The 24,319-nt window shown below is 43.0% G+C and overlaps 1 protein-coding gene across 1 annotated transcript in view; it reads right to left on the bottom strand.

The window, feature by feature from the left end:
* Positions 1 to 17,597, bottom strand: part of MTMR7 (myotubularin related protein 7) — an 87,537-nt gene extending 69,940 nt beyond the window's left edge. Inside the window, exon 1 of the mRNA XM_084625552.1 lies at positions 17,408 to 17,597. Within this exon, the coding sequence (XP_084481678.1) occupies positions 17,408 to 17,464 (57 nt within the window). The 5' untranslated portion in view covers positions 17,465 to 17,597. The remainder of the gene's footprint in view (positions 1 to 17,407) is intronic.
* Positions 17,598 to 24,319: the final 6,722 nt, after the last annotated feature.

The raw sequence follows: 24,319 nt of genomic DNA, 5'->3' as shown, positions 1-24,319 counted from the left end.
GCTATCATAAGAACATAAGAATGGCCCCACTGGGTTAGACCAAAGGTCCATCTAGCCCAGTATCCTGTCTTTCGACAGTGGCCAGTGCCAGGTGCCCCAGAGGGAATGAACAGAACTGGTAATCATCAAGTGATCCATCCCCTGTTGCTCATTCCCAGTTTCTGGCAAACAGAGGCTAGGGACACCATTCCTGCCCATCCTGGCTAATAGCCATTGATGGACCTGTCCTCCATGAATTTATCTAGTTCTTTTTTGAACCCTGTTATGGTCTTGGCCTTCACAACGTCTTCCTGCAAGGAGTTCCACAGGTTGACTGTGGAAGAAATACTTCCTTTTATTTGTTTTGTGCACTGTGTGAAGAAATACTTCCTTTTATTTGTTTTAAACCTGCTGCCTATTAATTTCATTTGTTAGTTCTTGTTTTATGAGAAGTAGTAAACAACACTTCCTACTTTCTCTACACCAGTCATGATTTTATAGACCTCAATCATATCTTCCCTTAGCCATCTCTTTTCCAAGCTGAAAAGTCCCAGTCTTATTAATCTCTCCTCATACAAAAGCTGTTCCATACCCCTAATCATTTTTGTTGTCCTTTTCTGAACCTTTTCCAATTCCAACATACCTTTTTAGAGATGGAGCAATCACATCTAAACACAGTATTCAAGATGTGGGCGTACCATGGATTTAAATAGAGGCAACATGATATTTTCTGTCCTATTATCTATCCCTTTCTTAATTATTCCCAGCATTCTGTTCACTTTTTTGACTGCTGCTGCACATTGTGCATTTTCAGAGAACTATCCACAATGACTCCAAGATCTCTTTCTTGAGTGGTAACAGCTAATTTAGATCCATCATTTCATATGTATAGTTGGGATTATGCTTTCCAATGTGCATCACTTTGCATTTATCAACATTAAATTTCATCTGCTATTTTGTTGCCCAGTCACCCAGTTTTAAGAGATCCTTTTGTAGCTCTTCACAGTCTGCCTGGATCTTCACTATCTTTTGTAATTTTATATCATCTGCAAATTTTGCCACCTCATTGTTTACCCCTTTTTCCAGATCATTTATGAATATGGTGAATAGGACTGGTCCCAGAACAGATCCTTTGGGGACACCACTATTTACCTCTCTCCATTCTGAAAACTGACCATTTATACCTACGCTTTGTTTCCTATCTTTTAACCAGTTACCAATCCATGAGAGCACCTTCCCTCTTATCCCGTGGGAGCTTACTTTGCGTAAGAGCCTTTGGTGAGGGACCTTGTCAAAGGCTTTCTGAAAATCTAAAATCACTATATCCACTGGATCCCCTTGATCCACATGCTTGTTGACCCCCTCAAAGAATTCTAGTAGATTGGTGAGGCATGATTTCCCTTTACTAAAACCATGTTAACTCTTCCTCAACAAATTATGTTCATCTATGTGTCTGATAATATTGTCTTTTATTATAGTTTCAACCAATTTGCTTGGTACTGAAGTCAGGCTTACAGGCCTGTAACTGCCAGGATCACCTCTGGAGCCCTTTTTAAAAATTGGCATCACATTAGCTAGCCTCTAGTCATCTGATACAGAAGCTGATTTAAATTATAGTTTACAGACTACAGTTAGTAGTTCTGCAATTTCACATTTGAGTTCCTTCAGAACTCTTGGGTGAATACCATCTGGTCCTGGTGACTTATTGCTGTTTAATTGATCAATTTGTTCCAAAACCTCCTCTAATGATACCTCAATTTGGGACAGTTCCTCAGATCTGTCACCTAAAAAGAATGGCTCAGGGAGGGAATCTTCCTCACATCCTCAGCGGTGAAGACCGATGCACAGAATTCATTTAGTTTCTCCGCAACGGCCTTATCGTCCTTGAGTGCTCCTTTAGCACCTCCATCGTCCAGTGGCCCCACTGGTTGTTTAGCAGGCTTCCTGCTTCTGATGTACTTAAAAAAAATTTGCTATTACTTTTTGCTATTACTTTTTGAGTCTTTGGCTAATTGTTCCTCAAATTCTTTTCTGGCCTTCCAAATTGTATTTTTACATTTCATTTGCCAGTGTTTATGCTCCTTTCTATTTTCCTCACTAGGATTTAACTAGCATGGCCAAGATATAATAAAATAAAATTAAGACAGAGACATCTTAGGATGAATATCAGGAAAGCTTCCTAAGGGTAAACTTAATTAGACTAGAGGGCCATCATCCAAGAAAAATGGTAGAAATCTCATTAACTGAAATAGCTAAAACTGGAAAAGACAAAGCACTGAAAAATATATTGTAGGAAACAACTGGTACGTTGGCAGGAGAATGAATTAGCATAACTAATAGATCCTTCTCGTCTCTAATTTTTATTACTATGATCTGAAGGACAGATAGGATGTCATGTTCATCCTACCACATATAACTGAGAAGTGATCACATGCTGGATAGCACAGCACTCACTTCCTGTGCCATTTTACAGTTTCACATAACCCAGAGGTCCCCAAACTATGGGGCACACTCCCTTGGGGGGCAGGGAAGAACATTCAGGAGGCATTGCAGGGCCCAGGCCAGCCCCCATGGGAGGCAGGAAGGGAGCGCCACCCAGCCCCGCTCCCAGTTCTGCTCCAGCCCTGCCCCCAACCCCAGCTCCAGTTCCTGGCCCCTCGCTCAGGCCCACTCGCAGCCTTGGCCCCTGGCCATGGCCCAGCCACGCCTCCACACCTGGACCCAGCCCCACCCCCATCCTCGGGCACTGGCCACGATTCCATTCCCAGCCCCAGCCCTGCTCCCAGCCCCAGATTCACTCCCAGCTGAAGCCTGAGCCTCAGCTCCCTTATCCCTGTCCACGTCCCCCACTCGACCCTGGGAGCCATGGCCACATTCCTGTCCCCGGTTCTGGAGGAGGGGGAGCATGGACAAGGGTAAGGGGGGGCATGACCCTGAAAAGTTTGGGGACCACTGACATAACCCAATGATACAATGTGAATATTTTAACAAGCGTTTTCCACAAAATTTCTCACCCTTAGCCTGCGATAAACCTCATGTACTAGGAATGTGTGTGCCCATAGGAAAGCGGGGGCGGGCGGAGGGAGGAAGAGAAGGACTAGGGAATCTATTAATTTGGTGTCTCATTTGGACAAAAATCCTTTCATGTAGCTATGACCATGAAAAGAAGCAACCCCTCTTGCCAGTCAAATTTATTGCATTTACTCAAAATATTTATATTTTGTTCCTGAAATATATACAGAGAATTCTGACAGCATAGCACAATGATCACCAGGAGTGGAGAGTGAAGACCTTGTATGAAACCAAGAAGTATCCTTTCCTGGGGAAAATTAATTTTTAAATACCTACCATTTGGAGTAAGCTGCTCCATTACACATGCAAAAATATGTGCATGTCAACAGTATATTGTAGAGCAGGGGTGGGCAAACTATGGCCCGCGGGCTGGATCCAGCCTGTGGGATTGCCCCCCATGGTGCCGCAGGACCCGCACTGCTCTCAGAACTGGCTGTGGGGGGAGGAGCTCTGTGCATTGCCCTTGCTTCCAGGCACCACCCCCTGAAGCTCCCATTGGCTGGGAATGGGGAACCACAGCCAATGGGAGCTTCGGAGGAGGTACCTGGAGGCGTGGCAAGGGCAGTGTGCGGAGCCCTGTGCCTCCCTGCCCCCAGGGCTGCTCAGGGACATGCTTCCGGCAGCTTCCCGGAGCAGCGAGCGTGGGGCCAGGGCAGGCATGCAGGGAACCTGCCCTGGCCCCAGTGCACACCGCTGCCACCCCAGAGACGCTTCAGGTAAGTGACACCAGGCCAGAGCCCGAACCCCTCCTGCCCCCCGCCCCCAACTTTCTGCCTGCACCTCGCACCCCTCCTGCACCCCAACCCCCTGCCGTGAGCTCCCTCCCACAGTCTGCACCCCTCCTGCACCCCAACCCCCTTCTCTGAGCCCCCTCATGCACCTTGCACCCCTCCTCTGCACCAATTCCTTGCCCTGAGCCGTTCCTGCACAGCGCACCGCCTCCCACACCCCAACCCCCTGTCCCAGCCCTACATACAATTTCCCCACCCAGATGTGGCCCTCAGCCCAAAAAGTTTGCCCACCCCTGTTGTAGAGCCTCAGAGATAAGAGATTTCTGTCAGGAATAGGTCAGCAGTATCCAGAGGGAGGTTAACTCTAGCACAGTGGTTTTCAACCTGTGGTCCACGGACCCCTGGTGGTCCACAGACTGTGTCTAAGGGGTCTGCGAAAGGTTGTCATTATCATAGAACAGTGGTTTTCAACCTGTGGTCCACGGACCCCTGGGGGTCCGCAGACTATGTCTCAGATTTCCAAAGGGGTCTGCACCTCCATTTAAATTTTTTTAGGTATCTGCAAACAAAAAAAGGTTGAAAACCACTGCTCTAGCGGACTCAGGGAAATCATCCTAATCCTCCCTTCAGTTTGTTAGCAGAATTTTAACAATCGGCTCCCCATAAATACCCGCCAGAACATCAGTCACAAACAAACATGTAGTGTTCCAGTCTAGTTTATAAAGAGATTGTACTGCAGTCAAGCTGCTTAATGAGATCAGTTTCATATTTTAAATGGAATTTAAACTTTGGATGCACTGTGTTAGATAGAGGCTGATATTGACACAGGCTGTAAATTGAAAGATGGTGGCTATATAATACACTTTATACTGCTTAATCCAGTAAGTAAGATTAACATTATTGAAAATATACAAGATTGGTATAGAAAATCTGAGCATAGTCTGCCAATTTCATGAGAACGAGAAAAATACTTACATTATGGTGGATTTATTAAATCATTCATTGCAAGAATTGTAGCAATGTAATATCAATAGAGACAAGATCTAGGAAAAATAATAGCTAGAAATATAAAAATATAAAAAGACTTAAACTTTTTTTTTTCTTTTCAATTAATACAATGAGTCAATGACATGGATCTCACAAGGGAGCAAGTTCCTCCAAGCTTGGACATTGTGAGAAAAACATGATATTTAGACAGAGTGGCAAAAAAAAAAAAAGTATTACACTAGAATCGTACCAGAGACTGTGAGCAGGGATGTTCGTGAAAATCAAATCTCACATTTAGAAAAACATCCAAAACTGGAGAGCTCTGCTGTTAGACCCAAACTTTCAATTGTTGTATAAAAATAAAAGTCACCAATGAAAATAGGATAAAAAAATGTCTGAAGGATATAACACATTAAAGTCAATGAAAGTCTTCTACTGACTTAACTGGGGTTTGGATCAGGATCATGAACTCCCATGCTTCAGGGCATAAATTAAAAAGAAATGTCATATAGACAGGTGATTCCATTATGCGGCTTCTTGCACCTTCCTCTGAAGCATCTGCTAGTAATCACTGTCAGAAACCCTGGGTATTGGACTAGATGCACAGCTGGTATGACAATTTCTGTATAATGCACTTGAATAATTGATTCACTTGACACAAGTATGAACAGCAAATGATCAGATGAGCCAGATGATTCTAGATAGACAGCAGTTCGGACATAGCCAGTAAATGCTAATCAGCAATGAATTTATAGAGTAATCAACTGCATTCACCAGATTTTAGGTGTAATGACTGATAAACCAGAATAGATTTTTCATATGTTAAATTTTTCAAATGTCTCAGTAGGTCTTAACAACTTAATCAAGTCTGCATATGAAACAACAGGCCAGAATCAAAGATGTTACTCAGATTCTATATTACAGACACAGAAGTACTATAAGATGGAATGAGAAAAGGCTCAAAAGTGGAAAGATGAGTGGACATGCCAAAAGCAGTTTTCTGTTTCTTTTATAATGGGAGATTAGCATACATCCATTTAGAGATGTGACTCAGACTAAAGGAGATGGGAAGAGATCTAAAACATAATGAAAACCAGAGACATAGATTAGTGTAATGAGAAGGTAAAGACATAAGGGGAAGAGGTGCTTATAAAGCATAGAGCCCAAATGACCACCAAAAAGGAAATCATGAGGGGAAAATAGTACTGCAAACTACCTGGGGGAAAAAATGATCAGAGAGGTAAAATTCAAACCAAAACTGGACACCAAAGTTCCAATCCTTCCCAAGTGAAATCAAGCAAGTTTTGCCATTGACTCCAACAGGAACAGGATTTGGTGCCAAATGAACAACATCATTTAGATACCAGTATTGCATGTACTAATATGTCAAATGCTGTCACCAGAGCCAAAAATATCAAGAGAAATGACAACCCACTTGATTTAGACTTGTCAAGGTCTTTACAGACCACATATCAGTTTCTGTTGAGTGACCCACTCTGAGCTCAGATGAAAAAAAGAGAGAGGATTGTTAGGAACTGATCCTGAGCAACAATTTTCAGATAGGTTTCAGAGTAACAGCCGTGTTAGTCTGTATTCACAAAAAGAAAAGGAGTACTTGTGGCACCTTAGAGACTAACCAATTTATTTGAGCATAAGCTTTCGTGAGCTACAGCTAAGCTCACGAAAGCTTATGCTCAAATAAATTGGTTAGTCTCTAAGGTGCCACAAGTACTCCTTTTCAATTTTCAGATAAAATTTTTAAATTCCAACAATTCTGAGACAAAAAAAACCAAGACATTTTGTGGTCTGGTTCTGATCTGATTTACACCAATTTTACATCAGTATAACTTCATCAGGCCAACTTCACCCCATACTACAGTCAAGTTTGGCATAGGGGGAGGGAGGAGGGCATTTGGGGTTTTATGACACCTCTGTGCCTCTCCTATGTTGGAGCTCCTGGAGGTTGGTTTGGCCCTTGGGTCAAGCTGGAGCAGCCCTGAGGCCTGCCCTATAACTTGTGCCCAATTTCAGCAACGATGTATTGCTATGGGTTAAGGGACACTCTGGCCATGTCTTCTCCAACTCCCTGAACATCTCCTATGCCTGGGGTTCTGTGTGGGAGGATGGCGTAGTGCCTGAGAATCTGTCTCTACAACTACCGAAGAGCTCCCTCAATATTGGCGGAATTTCTCCAGCCGGTACCTACAACCATATTATGACTCCGCTACATTGGCATAAAGGAACTGTGAGGCACAGATGAATGAGGCCCAGGGACTTTAGTGGAGTTAATACTGATTTACACTGGCATAAGCGAGCTTGGAATCAGGCCTATAGGCCAGAAATTGTGAATTACAGAAGGCTATGAATGAATGACACATTTTTATAAACAGGAACAATTAATGCACATTGAAATTCTGACAGAAAGCAAGATGCATGCAATAAATTAACTATACTGTTAAGAGGATCAGCCATAACTTGTGGAACTTGAGGATGGAGAGTAGACAGAGGGGAGTAATTTAAACTAACACTCTAACAGAGGACACGAGCACAACAATACTACTAAATAAACCTGGGGGAAAGGAATCAAATATCAAAGATGGTGAACAAGGAAGAGGAAAAACAGTTTACTGAGCAGAATCCTGCTAATCTAGATAAACAAAAACATTCCAATGTCTCCTCATAGTGGGAAATGAGCGAGACAACAATGATGCTTAGAGTAATGAAGAAAACCGTTGAAGAGCAATTCTGGCTATGTCATACACTTAAACTGTAGTGTAGTATTGCTGATTAGAAGAAGCTAATTTAACTCTCTAGATAATTAAATCATGTTGAAGCCCACCCAAATCAAAGACAGATCTGGATTTCCAACAGTGCTACTCCTAAAGAGGTACTGACTACCATAAAGTAGTCAGTACCATAAAGTACCATGAAGCGGATAGGAAAACTGAGACCGAGATGGGAAATTCCTAGCTGGCTTGTAGGTCAGTGTCATTAGCTTATGAAATAAAATAGTGTGAGTGAACTAGAACATAAACATCCATTCTAGAGCTGTTCTGAGCCACACTGTAGTTAGGCTATGGTCTGGGGTTCAAATCTCTACTAGAGTGCTTGCTGAGATTTGAAAGGACTGAAATCTTGTGAGATGTTCTTGTGTATAATTTCAGACCCAAATGGTTGACATTTCATTAGGTAACGATCATGAAGGGTGATTTAGGTTGGACATTAGGAAAAACTTCCTAACTGCCAGGGTAGTTAAGCACTGGAATAAATTTCCTGGGAAGGTTGTGGAATCTCCATCATTGGAGATTTTTTAGACAAACACCTATCAGGTTAGACAAACACCTATCAGGGTTGGTCTAGATATTACTTAGTCCTGCCAAGAGTGCAGTGGCTAGTCTAGATGACCTCTCAAGGTCCCTTCTAGTCCTATGATTCTATGAATGATGGAAATTGCACAAAACCAATTGTTTTCATAAGATTTCCACAATTTTATGATGAAATATTATTAGAATAGCTGTTCTTGAAAGAGTTAGGCTACATCCAAACTAATAGTAGTAAACAAGCCCCTTCAGCACTCTAATTCAACCCAGAACCAAAATTTTAGGATTAAGTACAGATCTAGGGATTCAAATCCAACCCTTTGTCCACAAATATTCCCAATGGTTCAGACGTGAAGTTCAAGTTTTTGCCCATCTCTAGAAAATGTATCTCTGGAGTGTCTGATCACAATGATTTCCAGTGCATTACATTTTAAATGTCATTAGCAGTCAGATTCTGAGTCATTGTCAAGGTCAAAGGGCACAAAACCAAAGTAACTGGAAACTTTTAAAAATTCTTTTAATAGTGGCCTAAAAATAGGAGTCTTATCTATAAGAAAAACTCAATAATGCACTATCACAAAACCATGACATCAAGGCCGTTTTCAGTTAAGTGAGTGAGTAACTGTTAAAATCCATTACTTCAAATCTAAGTCAAATACCGTGATCATATTCAAAATAGAAGAAAAAGGCTAATCAAAATGTAAACTAAAATCTTCTGAACACAGTAAAAGATCGAACAATGGTTACCAAATCTGAAAGCACCAGTACTTGCTGAGTTCTTTTACATGCCTACAGAACAGAATGGTAAATAATGGCCAAAACAGTGCCTGGAAAGCAGACAAAAAACTTGGCACTCAAAAGGGGTCATAGTACTGTAGTGGGGGGTTAAAAGCAGCCCAGGGAGGCTGGTTGGGTAGTCAGCCACAGGTGTGGTTGCACCCAATTAGGGCACAGCCGGCCCTAATAAAAGGGCAGGCTGATACAATAGGAGAGACTCTTGATTCAGCTGGGGAGCAGAGAGGACCAGGCTACCCGGGAGAGCAAGCAGGGTATCTGAGGCAGAACAGGGCTGGGGAAGGGCAGGCGGAGCTGAGGAGCTCTGGCCTGGTGAGTCTCCAGGCTGAGGCCTTGCTAAAGGCCAGGGGAGGTACTAGGACTGTAAGGAGGCAGCTGGGACTAAAAAGACAGCAGGTCCAACTCCCTTGCCCGTGATGAGTGTTTGCCCCTGAGAGAAGGGGCTAGATGAGGAATTGTAGCAGACACTGAAGCAAGGTGGGTATAGGGGCTTGGGGTTCCCCTGGAAGCGGAGACCCAGAGTGTGGGGGCACTGTTGTGGGGCAGCACCCACAGGTAAGGGACACTGGGGTCTGGGAGGGACACGGGGCCAGAGGTGGTGGAGACAATGGGGCAAGTAACAGAGGGCGAGACACCGGCCCATAGAGGGTGCTCTGTGGCTATGTGAGCTAATTCCCAGAGTGACCAGCAGGAGATGCTGTGGTGGTGAGTCTGCACTGTGTTACAAGTACCTTACACAGTGTTAAGTAAATGACCCAAAGCCTCAATCAGGAGCAAAGGCCAAACAAGCCCCATCACTGCTATGCCTCTACATACAGAATGAGAAAAAGAATAGCTAATTTTAGTCGAGGTTGTCCTTGAAGTGGCGGAGTCCTCCAATCCAATTCTTTTGAGACATAAAGGTCATGGAAAACACAGATTTGTTGCCAAGCTACTTGCCAAGCATTCAAAAGTGAAGTCATGGGGTGGTATTCAGTAGCAGTGAAACTGGACATATGTTATAATTTGGTCACATAATCATTACACAGCTCCAAAAAAGAAAGAAACTTGCTGACAGTCCATGTTCTACATGCACGAGTGGTTTATCAAAAAAAAAAAAAAAAAAGCACGTGTGCTTTTTTGCAAGTAAAAGATCAGAGGTCAGAAGTTGTTTCCACTTTCACCAATTTGAATCTTGTAATCAGTTTAGATAATATGTTCTGCCCATTGAAACTGGAATGTTGGCAAGTCAACAGGGATGATTCAAGTATGAGCTTCTGCTCCCATTCGGGAACATAGTCTTGTGATCATAAGAGGAGAGTGGAAGACTGTACTCCTGAATTCTGTTCCTGGCTCTACCATTGACCCAGATGTGACATTGGGCAAATCATCTGCACTCTGTGCCCTATATATAAGTATGTGCTAATATTTGCATCCTCACAGAGGAAGTGTTAAAAAGCTTTAAGAAACCACACTGAGTTCCTCAGAAGAAAAGTAGGCTAAGCACGATATAAATGCACAGTATTATTATTTTTATTGGCCGAAAATAGTTAAAAATGAATTTAAAACTAAAGGAGACAATACTCTGATACAAATTTTCAGTCTGGCTACTTAAAATTATCTTTGGAGTGTAATATGGCAGGCAAGAATATTGTCATATAAGCATATACAATGGTATCTATATCTTAACTCAGGGGTTCTCAGCCTTTTGCTTTCTGATGCCTCCCAGCGTGCTTTCACAATGCCTCAGCCCACCTGTGCATTGCTTTTTTTCTGCATACCCAGGAGCTTAAAAGCTGTATTAGATTGATAGTTATACAGTTAAACACACACACATATAATATAAAAGAGAAAAGGATAAAATAGGTACAAAAATAAAAAAATATTTGTTTTACTTACTCAGTGTGAAACTTGTTACTGGGTGGCCCACTAAGGGGAGTCAGGGGGTGAAGATAACAATCCCTCCCCGAGCCCCACTGCCCAGGGCTGAAGTCAGAGCCCTCGTCCCGCCACACAGGGCTCAAGCCAAAGTTCGAGCCCCACAGCCCTGAAGCCTGAGCCCCACCACCTGGGGCTGAAGCCAAAGCCTGAGCCTCACCAAGTGGGGCTGAAGCCAAAGCCCGAGCCCTGTCACCCAGGGCTGAAGCATGATTTATTTTGGTGGACCCCCCGAAACCTCCTTGCTGCATACCCCCAGCTGAGAACCACTACCTTAAATAATTACTGAGCTATAGACTATCAAAATAGATCTTTTTATAACTGCGTAAAAATGGAAGTACTAGAGCAACCTTAACCATCGTAAGTGCTATGTTAACAAAAGATACTGAGCCAAATGCATCCCTGGAATAACTCCACTGAAGACAACAGAATTACACCAGGGATCAGTCTGGTATATTCATTATGATAATATTGCAGTTCAGAAGGCCTGCTGCCAATACACAGTGAAAGATGAACGCTACAAGATGTGGCTAAACAAAATGTAACATCTCACTAGCAACGGTGAATGAAATTTCTATTTGAAGCCAATGTATCTTTTGGGCTCTTTTTCTCTTAACATGTCCATGGTCAGAAACATTTCTATATAGATTAACAATGTGTATTTTTAGTCTGTGCATGAACATAGTTTATTAATTTTTGAAGATTGTTGTGGGTTGTTAGTTTCACTTAGTGGCAGCTTCTCTAAAGTTCCTTACTGTCTGATCCATATTAATGGCAGAAAGTGATTGACTGTTCATTTTTGCTTCTAAAAAGATAGTCCTTTTTTTCATGGTATGCACAGCACTGCTTAACAATGGGTGATTGTAAGCTGCTGCTAAATCTGGTCACATTATACCTCTCTTGCATAAGAAGGCATCTACAGTGTGAAGAGGACCTTACCATAGTATAATACATATGTAGCCTTACATAATTACTTACTGGGGAATTCAATGGATTATGTGCAGTTAATTATTACTATATGTGCTACTAGAAATATGTGCATTGGTTTGTGTGTAACTGGAAATAGAATGCTTCATGTTCAAGGTCTCCATATCTTCTTTTAACTTAGAATGACTCTATTGCCGTTACTGGACCTGATTCTGATTGGTGCTGAGGACCTACAACACCCTTAGAAATATAAGGCTGGATCTTAACAGGTTTGTAGAAAACATAGCTATCAAGCACACTAGAATCAGAATGTTTCAATGGCAAGAATTCATGTTCTTAAACAGTGCTAATGGCAGAAATTACCATCCACTCCCATGCCAGCTACAATTTTTGGAAGAGACTGACTCCCAAAGAGATTAAGGAATGCAAAAGAGAGAGTACTGAACTAAAGCAGTGTGGTCTAGTGGCTAGCACATTGGCATAGGCATAGGCATCAAGAGATCTCTTTTCTATTCCCGCCTTTTCCATTGAGCTGCTCTGTGATCTTGGGCAAGTCACTTTACCTCTTTGTGTGTCAGTTTCTCTTCCCACACTTGCTGGTCTTGTTTACTTAAACTGTAAGCTTGTTGGGGCAGGGACTATCCCTTACTATATGTTTGTACAATACCAAGCCCAATAGAATCCTGATCTTGGTTGAGGCATGTAGGTGCTATTGTAATACATGTTGTAAATAATAATAATATGTCTCTTTCTTATCACTAATTGCAGGAAAAGCTGTACATTCACTTATACCATTTCTGAATATCACTGTTAGATAATTGTTAAATTGCTTGCATCTTTTTCTCTTGGCCACAGAGTATTTAAATAACTCAGTCAGCCTCTATGATTAAAACATGCTTAACGGAACAAGTCACAAATTGTAGTATATTGGGAACTGATAAACTGGCTGAAGTCAACTGTGGCAAAAATGGGCTTCTCTACTTGACTTGAGTACTGTCCAAAAAGTACTGTGCTTGGAGCACACCTTCAGAATTAAGGTGAAATTTTTGGAAATGGAAGGACCCTGATCAATATAGCCATAGTTTAATGCAGGGGTGGGCAAACTACGGCCCACGGGCCGGATCCGGCCCCTTGGGTCTTTGGATCCGGCCCATGGGATTGTCACCCCGCATGGCGCTGCACCGCTCCAGGAAACGGCCACACCATGTCCCTGCAGCCCGTGGGGGTGGGGCAGCAGAGAGCTCCGCACGCTGCTCTTGCCTGTGAGTACCTCCCCCAAAGTTCCCATTGGCCAGGAACGGGTTATCGCGGCCAATGGGAGCTTCAGGGGAGGTACCCACAGGCGAGGGAAACACGCGGAGCCCTCTGCACTCCCCCACCACCCCCAGGGGCCGCACAGGGATGTGGTGCAGGCTGCTTCCTTGAGTGGCATGGCGTGGGGCCAGGGCCGGGGCAGGCAGGCAGGGAGCCTGCCCTGGCCCCGGTGCGCGCCGCTGCCACCCTGGAGCCACTCTAGATAAGCAGCGCCGGGCCAGAGCCTGAACCCCTCCTTCACCCCGCACCCCAACTCCCTGCCCTGAGCCTCCTGCCACATTCCGCACCCCTTCTGCACCCCAACCTCCTGCCCGAGCCCCCTCCTGCACTTCACACCCCTCCTGCACCCTAACTCCCTTCCGTGAGTCCCCTCATACACCCTGCACCCCTCCTCTGCCCCAACCCCTTGCCTGGAGCCCCTTCCTGCACACCGCACCCTCTCGCACCCCAACCCCCTGCCCCGGCCCTGCAAGCAATTTCCCCACCCAGATGTGGCCCTCGGGCCAAAAAGTTTGCCCACCCCTGGTTTTATGCCTCAACTTCTAAAAGGATGCTTCTTACGGAGATTTCAGATTAAAAAGGTGGATCTGCCTGACTAAATTATTAGCGCTCATTGAAAAGTTGGAAATTTTCATGAACTTTTGGTGGAAAATTTGTCCCCCTTTTTTGCTAGACAATTTCAAAATCTGATTTTTTTTCAAACAGCTCTATAAATTACACTTCAGGGACTTACTATATTTCATACACTGTTCCTAAAATATGTATATATTTTACACAATATATTTCAGAGGGAGGACATGATCGTTATTAAGTAGTTTAACAACAGTAGATTGGCTAGTCACTCTTTTTGTGAAATAATTACAGATTATTAAAAATAATAAATAAAAATAAACAGTTGCATGCCAGGATATTCAAAGCTATATGTATAACACTTTTGGTTTATCTCAGGGTTTTATACTGGCAGCCATCAAAGTAGCATCTAACCACCTTCTTCGTAAAAACAATAGCAATAATGAAGCCCCTAGTGGACTTCAAGGAATCTCAGCACTTCTCCCTTTTCAGGGTGAAAATTCTCTTTGGGTAGGGATTTTCTTTTGAATTTTTAGATTTTATTAATTTCCTGGGACATTTGTTTTGAGGGGTTGGTTAGGGTTCTTTGGGTGTAAGGGGGTGTCAGTATGATGAGATACAGAACAAGCCAGTTACTTGATTGAGGATGGATTTGGAATGGGGGAATCCATTTCAGAGGAACACAGACAGCTCAGTGAGGATATCTTTTACCTGCACACTATTCTGTTTTATTTCCTTTAAAATTGCTGGGGTTGAAAGGGGTCTGCTTTATACTAAATTCCAGGTAGTAAAAACTAAAGACAAAGTCATAGAATCATAGAATATCAGGGTTGGAAGGGACCTCAGGAGGTCATCTAGTCCAACCCCCTGCTCAAAAGCAGGACCTATCCCCAATTAAATCATCCCAGCCAGGGCTTTGTCAAGCCTGACCTTAAAAACTTCTAAGGAAGGAGATTCTACCACCTCCCTAGGTAATGCATTCCAGTGTTTCACCACCCTCCTAGTAAATAAGTTTTTCCTAAAATCCAACCTAAACCTCCCCCACTGCAACTTGAGACCATTACTCCTTGTCCTGTCCTCTTCTACCACTGAGAATAGTCTAGAACCATCCTCTCTGGAACCACCTCTCAGGTAGTTGAAAGCAGCTATCAAATCCCCCCCCCTCATTCTTCTCTTCTGCAGACTAAACAATCCCAGTTCTCTCAGCCTCTCCTCATAAGTCATGTGTTCCAGACCCCTAATCATTTTTGTTGCCCTTCGCTGGACTCTCTCCAATTTATCCACATCCTTCTTGTAGTGTGGGGCCCAAAACTGGACACAGTACTCCAGATGAGGCCTCACCAATGTCGAATAGAGGGGGACGATCACGTCCCTCGATCTGCTCGCTATGCCCCTACTTATACATCCCAAAATGCCATTGGCCTTCTTGGCAACAAGGGCACACTGCTGACTCATATCCAGTTTCTCGTCCACTGTCACCCCCAGGTCCTTTTCCGCAGAACTGCTGCCTAGCCATTCGGTCCCTAGTCTGTAGCTGTGCATTGGGTTCTTCCGTCCTAAGTGCAGGACGCTGCACTTATCCTTATTGAACCTCATCAGATTTCTTTTGGCCCAATCCTCCAATTTGTCTAGGTCCCTCTGTATCCTATCCCTGCCCTCCAGCGTATCTACCACTCCTCCCAGTTTAGTATCATCCGCAAATTTGCTGAGAGTGCAATCCACACCATCCTCCAGATCATTTATGAAGATATTGAACAAAACCGGCCCCAGGACCGACCCCTGGGGCACTCCACTTGACACCGGCTGCCAACTAGACATGGAGCCATTGATCACTACCCGTTGAGCCCGACAATCTAGCCAACTTTCTACCCACCTTATAGTGCATTCATCCAGCCCGTACTTCTTTAACTTGCTGACAAGAATACTGTGGGAGACCGTGTCGAAAGCTTTGCTAAAGTCAGGAAACAATACATCCACTGCTTTCCCTTCATCCACAGAACCACTAATCTCATCATAGAAGGCGATTAGATTAGTCAGGCATGACCTTCCCTTGGTGAATCCATGCTGACTGTTCCTGATCACTTTCCTCTCATGTAAGTGCTTCAGGATTGAAGTCAATGAAACACAATTATTTTTCTGGTAATTCCTTTTTTAATTTTTTCTTTTTTTCACATTGAACCCAAAGATTTTTGTTTTGTTACCAGGCAGGTCAGCTAACTGCTGATAGTAGTGATATTTCAGTGGTATCTGGGAGTAACTGGGCAGGTGAGTTATTTCAAACCCCACTCACATTTAGCATCTTGTTTTCTCATCAACTGTTATGATTATGATTACAAATGATTTTGTAACAACGCTACTGTTCTAAATAAACATATTAATTCTAAATGTCTTGTATTATATCAGAGAGGTAACTTCTTTCATTATTACTGATACACAATATAAGGCCCTGGCTGGAAGACAAGGAGCCAACGCCATCCAATTTTGAATAGAGTATTCAATGCAAAAGAAACATTGGGAGTCTCAAGTCACTGACACTCTGATATACAATATATTTTCTTTTTATGTGGGAACAATTTGAAAGCCTGCTTCTGGAAAAGCCAATGAGCCAAATCTCATTGTCTTAATGGCAGCTGGATCAGGCCCTTTATCTAAAGTGAAACACAAATATTTATTTTAGTTTAAGTTTTTGTTCCCATCTGTCAGTATTTTCAATTTTTACTCATGCACACTTTCACTGTGTGATGGGCAGAAGATCTACACACACTATTCTCAATGGGTGTTTCCTTCCATGGTAGAACAGACCCTAAAAACAGGTATTCTTCCTCTACCCAGGAAGGCAGCAAAATCCCAAGAAATAAGAAGGCCTTTTCTGATGCAGAAAATCACTCTATTTTCACAGTATACTCACTGTCCAGCAGCTACAGGCCTAGTAATCTTGGTTCAGCAGCAAGAGGCCCTGATCTTGAATTCATGGTACCATGATGGCTAACAATAATGAACAAGGAATATATACAAACCAGATAAAAACAACAATGCTGAAGCACTGATTTAGGGTTATAAACACACACAAAATTAGCCAAAACTAAAATAAATAAATAACTAAACTAGCATTTATTCCTCTAAATTAAATGTTACTTGTAGCTACAATTTAATTTTTTGCTTCAGATTGAATTTTCTGTTATATTGAATTTTGGTATGCTGAAATCACATTTCCTTCTGTTTAGGAAGCCTGTAGTTTTGTTAATAAATATAGACCTTCTCTCTGCACAGCTATATAAATATACTGATTAGACTAGGTAAATACAAGATTCCAAAATCTAAATAAAATCTTGGCCAAGATAATTAAATAGTAAAATAAAAGTAAAGGAATATGAAAAGCAGATAAGCTTGGGTTCCCTTACTTCTGGTAAGCAAGAGCAGCCATGGCTGAGGTCTCCATTAGCAACAATGGCTAAGCCAGGGTAACTAAGCCGTCGCATACATTTCAATCAACTTTACAGAGCAATGCTTTGCATGTCTTGGAATATTTTGCCTAATTTAATAGGAAGTTGTCTAAAATGTTAAAGCAGCTAGGTAGGTTGATATTCATCCCTGATATCTGCAGGGCTTTATTATTATTTTTTTTAATAACTAGAGATGAACTAATCTCTTTCCATACGAACCAGAATAAAACATCAGCAACACACAAGAGACATCTTTTTCCTGCTGGCTTCCCCTGAGCCAAGCATTGAAGCCTCGCCATCACTCATCACTGCAGACATCCAACCTCCTCCGCTTTGCTTCTCCGGTACCAACCTTGGGCATTCGGATGTGCTCCATGGCGTCCAGGCAGCTCCCAGATGAGAGTCTCATGCACCTTCCACAATGAGCAGGGATGGATTCAGAGGGATCTCTAGTCTGTAGATCAGATTTTTATTTTCCTGGGCTCCGGGGAAGATGGGGCGGGGGGATACATTGTACCTCTGTTTCGATGCGTGCAGGTCAGTCATTGGCTCCACCCCCAAGGGCAGCTGCCATGCCCCCCCAGCTTAGATGCAGCCTGAGCCCGCACAGGCGGCAAGGAACCGCCGTCAGCAAGGCCCTAAAGACTGACAGGTTCAGGCTTGCCTTTATCTAGTGCCGCTCCAGAGATGCCGGAGTAGTGCCAATGAATGCATCTCTGTCTAATTTTGCATCCAGTTGCAAATTCTGACGTTAGCTGACATCAGTATTTTCTCCATTATTTAAAAAGCATCCCCTTATCCTAGGTCCTGGGGAAGGGAAATGTGACAGATGAGAAAGGGACTCTGCCCGAATTGCATCCCCTCTCCTTTTCTCATCCCCTAGGTCCTGGGGAAGGGAAATGTGACAGATGAGAAAGGGACTCTGCCCGAATTGCATCCCCTCTCCTTTTCTCATCCCCTGGTCCAGTGTAAGCGACTTCCAGACGCTGCGGTCGCTGGCCTTGCCGCCTCCCATGACCCCAAGGTCCAGGAGATGGCGTTTCTGATATCTGACAGACAGCCCTGTCAGAAATCGCATCCCCAACTTTGTGCAAGGGGAGACACAATCCTGACACAATCACTGCCCTGCGTCAGAAATTGCCCCCACCCGTTCCTTGCCCCAGGATGCAGGCTAAGGGACCAAAGAGAACCACCTCGACTCCCCCAGCCTGTCCTTTGCTGTTGGGGCCGGAGAGCAAAGTGGAGAGAAACAGCTGTCTCTAAACCAACCGGGAATTGCCACCCTTCTCTGAACAGAGAGGGGGAACTGTAGCCACTATTCGGTTCTATGTGCCTCCGGCTAGACCCGTCAATAAGACAGAGAGACTGGCGTGAACCACCCTAGGGATTCACTTTGATCCTCTGGGAGGATCGGACGTAAATATTGTGCTGAATCTGTCGGAAATGACGGTTCCTGCGTGAGGGCTGGAGGCGCGCGTGGCTGGGAGAGAGGCAGGCGCGCAAAAGCGCAGAAGAATGGGGGTGTGGAGCGACGCCCCCGCTGGATCAGCAGCTGTCCTCCCCTAGCCCCCGTTTCATGCCTCTTCCCTGCTTTTCAGCGGGGTGAATGTGGGGCAAAAAGCGCCTGTGTGAGCATTAATTCAATCGGCAGGATATTCTTTTAAACACCGAAACCATATCTGGAAGGAAGCATTTAACCCTGGGGGGAGATGGGGGCCGGCCTGAGAGTAATTGGATCAATCCCTAGTGGGCAGCTGTTTACAGCTTTCCTGACAGAGCACCGCTGCATTGTGTAAGCATTGGGCTGGGCTGGGCTGGGACTTCAGTGCCGCAGTTCTGTGTACGGGGTGCTATCAAGGGCCAGCCCTTCTCCCTTATTTTTGCAGCTCTCCCCGTCTCTCGCCCCCATTTTTGCACACTCTTCCCCGTTTCTGCAGCTGCTTCAGCGGATGTTTTGATGTTTCTTACTGGGCATGCTCGGATGGCTTAAGCACGTTCCCTAACGGAGGATGATAATCTACCCTGAAACTTGCCAGGGCTGTGCCTGCGTGGGGATTGCTGCACTCTCCTGCGGAAAATCCCTGGTTGGAGGTCCGGATGTGTGCGCTCACCTCCATAAATCTTAACTTCATGGAGGAGTTCTACATCTCTGTGCAGCCCCTGAACTCCTCTGTTTTGAGACACCACTAGGCATCATCAACTAATAGGGTGGGAGGTTTTAATGGTTCATTTGACAGTATCTAATTATGATCTGGAATGAGGGCTGGGATGCACTGCCTTGCTTGAAAATACACTGAGTGGGATCCATAAACTTATTTGCATTTACTAGGTTTTGAATCTCACAGACATTTAACTAGTGGCACTTTTTTCTTTCTTCTGAGCATTTTGGCAAAGACAACTGCTAAGAATTATCCAGTCATTAAATGTTTCCTTTGTAGTAACAATAATATGGTGCACTGCTTATATTATCATCATTTGGCAGTCATTGCTGTCAGTACAATAGGGAAAATTGAAAGAGAACATCATCATGTTGGAATAAGAAAGAGGCTTCCAATTTTCAGTGCCCTGTCACCATAGGACCACCCCTGGCTTGAAATGCTTTCCATTATTGACAGTTTGGTTCAATGGCTCTCAGAACCCCCATTATAAAAATTGTTCCAGCACTCCTGCCTGTCACCGCTGATATCTATATTTTCCTGGGTACATTTTGTGCAAACTCAACCTAGTCCTTCTCCCACTCAAGTCAATAGCAAAGCTACCAGACTTAAATGGGAACATGACCGGTACCTTCATCTCCAGTTCAGATTCCTAAGTGGGTGCTAAGACAAGAATGTGTACACAGTATTGTTTATTTACCAGCCTTTGAATATGCTGCAAGAATTTGCTACTGTCTTGAACTGATTAAATCATTAATGGAGAACTGCACGTAGAAACGGCAATAGAAACAGTGTTTAAATAAAAGTTATGACAGTCGCACTTGCATAGAAAGCTGTAGTAAGCTCTGCTTTTTTTTTTTAAGTTTCTTTTACATTTTTCATGTGTATTTAGTGCTCATGAAATGTGCCATTTTGACAACCCTGGAGACTGAAATCCTTTGTTTATCTAGATGAGAGGTACAGCACAGGTAGTGGCAATAAACTCCTTCAATGCACCTCAACCCTGACCTAGAGTGACTATCTTCAGGGGTGACAGGATAGTTCAGTTTTCATGCCCATTCAGTGCTTGAGTTATCTGCTGAAACCTCCAACCGAGTTGTCAATTAACACCAAGCATAGGAGTGATTATATTTTTTGTCATGTGAATACCTGTCCATTGAGAACTGGGACCACTACACTTATTCATATAGTCCCCCAAATAGTCATTAGAGTGAGACAGCTTTCAGACCCCAGTATCAGCAAAGCATTTTAGCACATGCTTAATTTAAAGAACATAGGCATGCATCCAAGTGTGCAAATGCACCTATACTTTGCGTCTGTGTTTTTACAGTACTTGTATATGTAACCAGAGGAATGAATTTTTATGGATCTGGAAATGCTAGATAAGTCTTTAAACAAATATAAACATATGTGGCCATTTTCTGGGAAAGTGCATATCCCAAGTTTCTCCTTGCTGATGTGCTTGGACAAATAAACTTCTCCTCCAGTTGGTCCAGCAGGAAGCTGCATGTGACAGAACTTGCACCTGAGGATAGGTCAGTTTTAACTTTAACCTTTAATTTGGTTAAAAGCCATTTGGTTTAACTTTTACTTTGTCATTCAAATAAATATTTCATTGCTACCTTACCTTAGATCTAATGAAAGAGGGAATTAGTTGTGCTAGGGAAACCGTAGCAATGAGGAGCTTTCTGACTTTTATGGTCAGAATGTCCTGAATTGAAATGCTATTGGTCTGAAGTAGGAAAGAGAGAAATAAAATAGATCCAACTGTAGAACTACTGAGGATTTAATTTGGGTCACCACTAGGGCAAGGATCCTCAAAATTGAGCAAACAGCTGTTAGTATATTGGCAAGATAAGAAAGGTCTCCCTATTGAGCGAAAGATTCACCATAACTAGAAGAGAAGATTGTAAAACTTCTGTGAATACAGTAGGCAAACTAAAAAATTCCACTGTTTTGGAAGATCCTACTCCTTTCAGCAATATTTACAGGGTACAGAATGGGGAATTTCACTTGAAATGCTACAATCTTTCAAAATGTACAAAATTTTAAGGGCACCCACTGTACAGAAGAACACAATACAGATCCGCTACAACACATCAAAAGGTACAGTAGACAAACAAAGGAGCTAATGAGCACAGACTTTCACTTGGGTCAATGAATCCATCACCAAGACCATGGAAATATTTCTAACCACATTGTCTTGCCAATTAGTTGGTTAGATAATAAAAGGAAAGATGATTCCTCCCCTCATCCCTCATTGCATCTGAACAGCTATATTTGGATGTCTCTATTGGGGATCCTGCAAAGGGAGGCCAGCCACTATATCAGCAGTGCTAGCAGCCCCAGAAAGGATGTATTTGGGCCAGCCTGGTCCTCTGATAAGTCTACAACTGTGGAAAGAGAATGAAGACTAGAACAAACAAACAACATTTTTCATGAAAATGTGTCCCTTTTTCAGAAAACAAATTCAAAATTTGAGATTTTACAACTAACTCTACTGACGTGCAAATGTGAACCATGAATAATGGGAATAATAGTGAGTGATCTTCTCTTTTTTGAAGAAATGTTAAGTATATCCCAACACATAAAGAATCATGTAGGGGTTCTCCAGATGACATTGGCTGTGTTACATTAAATGTTTTTAGAACATTTCATCCAAGATCCCATACAGGGAACTTTTCCATAAATTATATGAGAGTAATATAAAAAGAGAGAAGTATATTTTTATCTTTTCAAGTTCTTTTCATCCCAAAGTTCAGAATCAGAAGGTCAATCAGAACTGGGAATTCTTCCAGCACCCCATGATCTTCTGCAGTACATTGAGAAGGCCTGGACATTTTTCAAACCCTTGGCAGATTTCAGAGAGTTTCCAAAATTCTCACATTCCCTTAGAGACAAATAAAACCTCTGTATTCAAAGCAGATCTCTTTTTTTTTTCTCTGAACATGGTATTGCTGTCTGAAAAATAATAAAAATAAAATGATTATAAAGCAACTTCCAAAATTTTCAAGAAGAAAACCTGAACGGCTGGGGCTATACCTGTAAGTGGTCTGCATAAACCATGCTCTGCAGCATGAGAGAAAAGAAGAGTGAGACTGTGCAGCATTCAATATAAGGAAAGAAAGGAAAGGAGGGAGGAGAACGAGACAGTGGATGATAGAGGCACTGTCTCCTATAGGAGCCTCATAAGAATTAGCTAAAGCTTTATTAAAATATTTTCTATTACCTCCTAACTGTTCTGTGTGTCTAAGGTAAGCGTAATCCAATGATACAGAAATGTAGTTTGGAAGAATCCATAAATGATTTCATATCAAACAAAATTCATCAAACAATGGAAAGAAATATTTTGCTCCCCTCTGCACATGAGAGGAAAGCACAAAGGACTTGATATAGGGATGTGGGGTTTCTAATAAGATGACCTAACTGTTAAAATCATGAAAACAAATAGAATATGTTGAATTTCTGTGAAAAATAGCGTGAAACAGCTGGATGTTACATCAAATATATATACAAATGATTGAAAAGGTACCAGGAAAATACAGTTTAATATTCTTTTACTGGTAACCGAGTAAGAACCAAAATGTCACACTGTGCTAGGGCATTGAGTGACAAACGTCCATCACAGTAAGTGGTCAGAATCACTTTTGGCTGACTTCTACATCTTTGACAAGACTTATCACTTTCCCAGCTTTGGAGGGATTGATTTTATTGGCTCCTTGCCTACTCTGGTGTTAAGAAGCTAAGCTGATTTTTCCAAAAGTACAGTCAATGAGGTTTTACCAAGCATTTTGAGAAAAGAGGTTAAGATTAAGTGATAATCTTTCAAATACAGAGAATAACTATAGTTTTCCAAGAAATAGCTGATTAATCAAGGATCATAGACACCTCAGTGTTTAAATTGCAAAAAATGATTGAATTCTCTCCATCCCACTCACATTTTTCCTTGTGTCAACGAAGAGACTTTTTCCTCTCCAAATTGAGGATGGATCTAATCTAATCATCTATCTAACTGGTAAAGCATCTATCAACACAATCTCTGGGCACCACATTCAGTAGCTAAGCCTATAAACGAATCAAAACGGACTCTGTGTTTGCTGTTCCATAATTTGACCAGTTATACCTGTGTTTTATCCTTCCTTGCATCTCTCTTCCTTGTTCTTCCTTCTTCAGTTTCCACAGCTACAGGTAGAATTTTGTGAAAAGGTGAGTTTTAGACTGGGTTCTGAAAACAATTAGATTCATTCTGATCTTCCCTAGCAGAATATTCCACAGTCTAAGACCCAGCTCAAGTCCCTGTGAAAGCCTCAGAAAATACCTTGCCTGTGACTATTGAAAGTTTCATCCTCCAGCCTGTTAGCTCTATATCCTTGGTAACTACTAATTACCTTCCTGGATTGTGCATGAAGAGGTAGTGTTATGGGATGTGTATGTTCCATGCTGGCCTGGCAACCAAGGGACTAATGCAGGAAGTACCAGCCAACCCTGATTGGCAGCCTCACAACAGCTGGGAGAATAAAAGAGCTGAGAAGCAGAGGGGTGGGGTGGCTACCAGAGGAGCAAGCAGGCTAGAGAGAGAAGGTGCTACCAGCAAACTGGTAGGATGCCATCCTGACTAATGACAACACACCAGAGAAGGGATGACCAGAATCACAAGCTGAAGAAGCCTGAAAACTAAGGGAGGTAGGAAGGTGCTCAGAGCTCAGCAGGAGAATTACTGAAGATTGATTCTGCCTGCCTGGTTTAAGAGTCCTGAGCTGGAACCCAGTGGAGTGGGTGGGCATGGGTTCCCTAATCTACTCCTTAACAGACTTAGGACCAAAGGGGGCCTCCAACTCTCTTGTGGACAAAGACCAGTTAGTTCCCTGCCAAATACAAGCGGAAGCCTGTGCACCCTAGGAAACTAACATCCGTATCCAAAGAATGTGATTACTACAGAGAGTCAGACCTGGAGGATTGATTGACCACCCAGCTGGACTGAGCAGACTCTGTGACCAAAAGGGTGTGCTGATGCATTCAGGCACCAGGCCACATGTGGTACCAGAAATGGGATTCCTCTGTGTCCTTGCCCCACAACCCCAGCACAGAGAAGCAAGCCCTGGCAAGAC

The sequence above is a fragment of the Lepidochelys olivacea genome, assembly GCF_965140295.1.
Source record: "Lepidochelys olivacea isolate rLepOli2 genome assembly, chromosome: 4".
Classification (NCBI taxonomy): Eukaryota; Metazoa; Chordata; order Testudines; family Cheloniidae; genus Lepidochelys; species Lepidochelys olivacea.
Note: the sequence above shows the minus strand (reverse complement) of the source record. Positions and strands in the feature narration are given on the sequence as shown.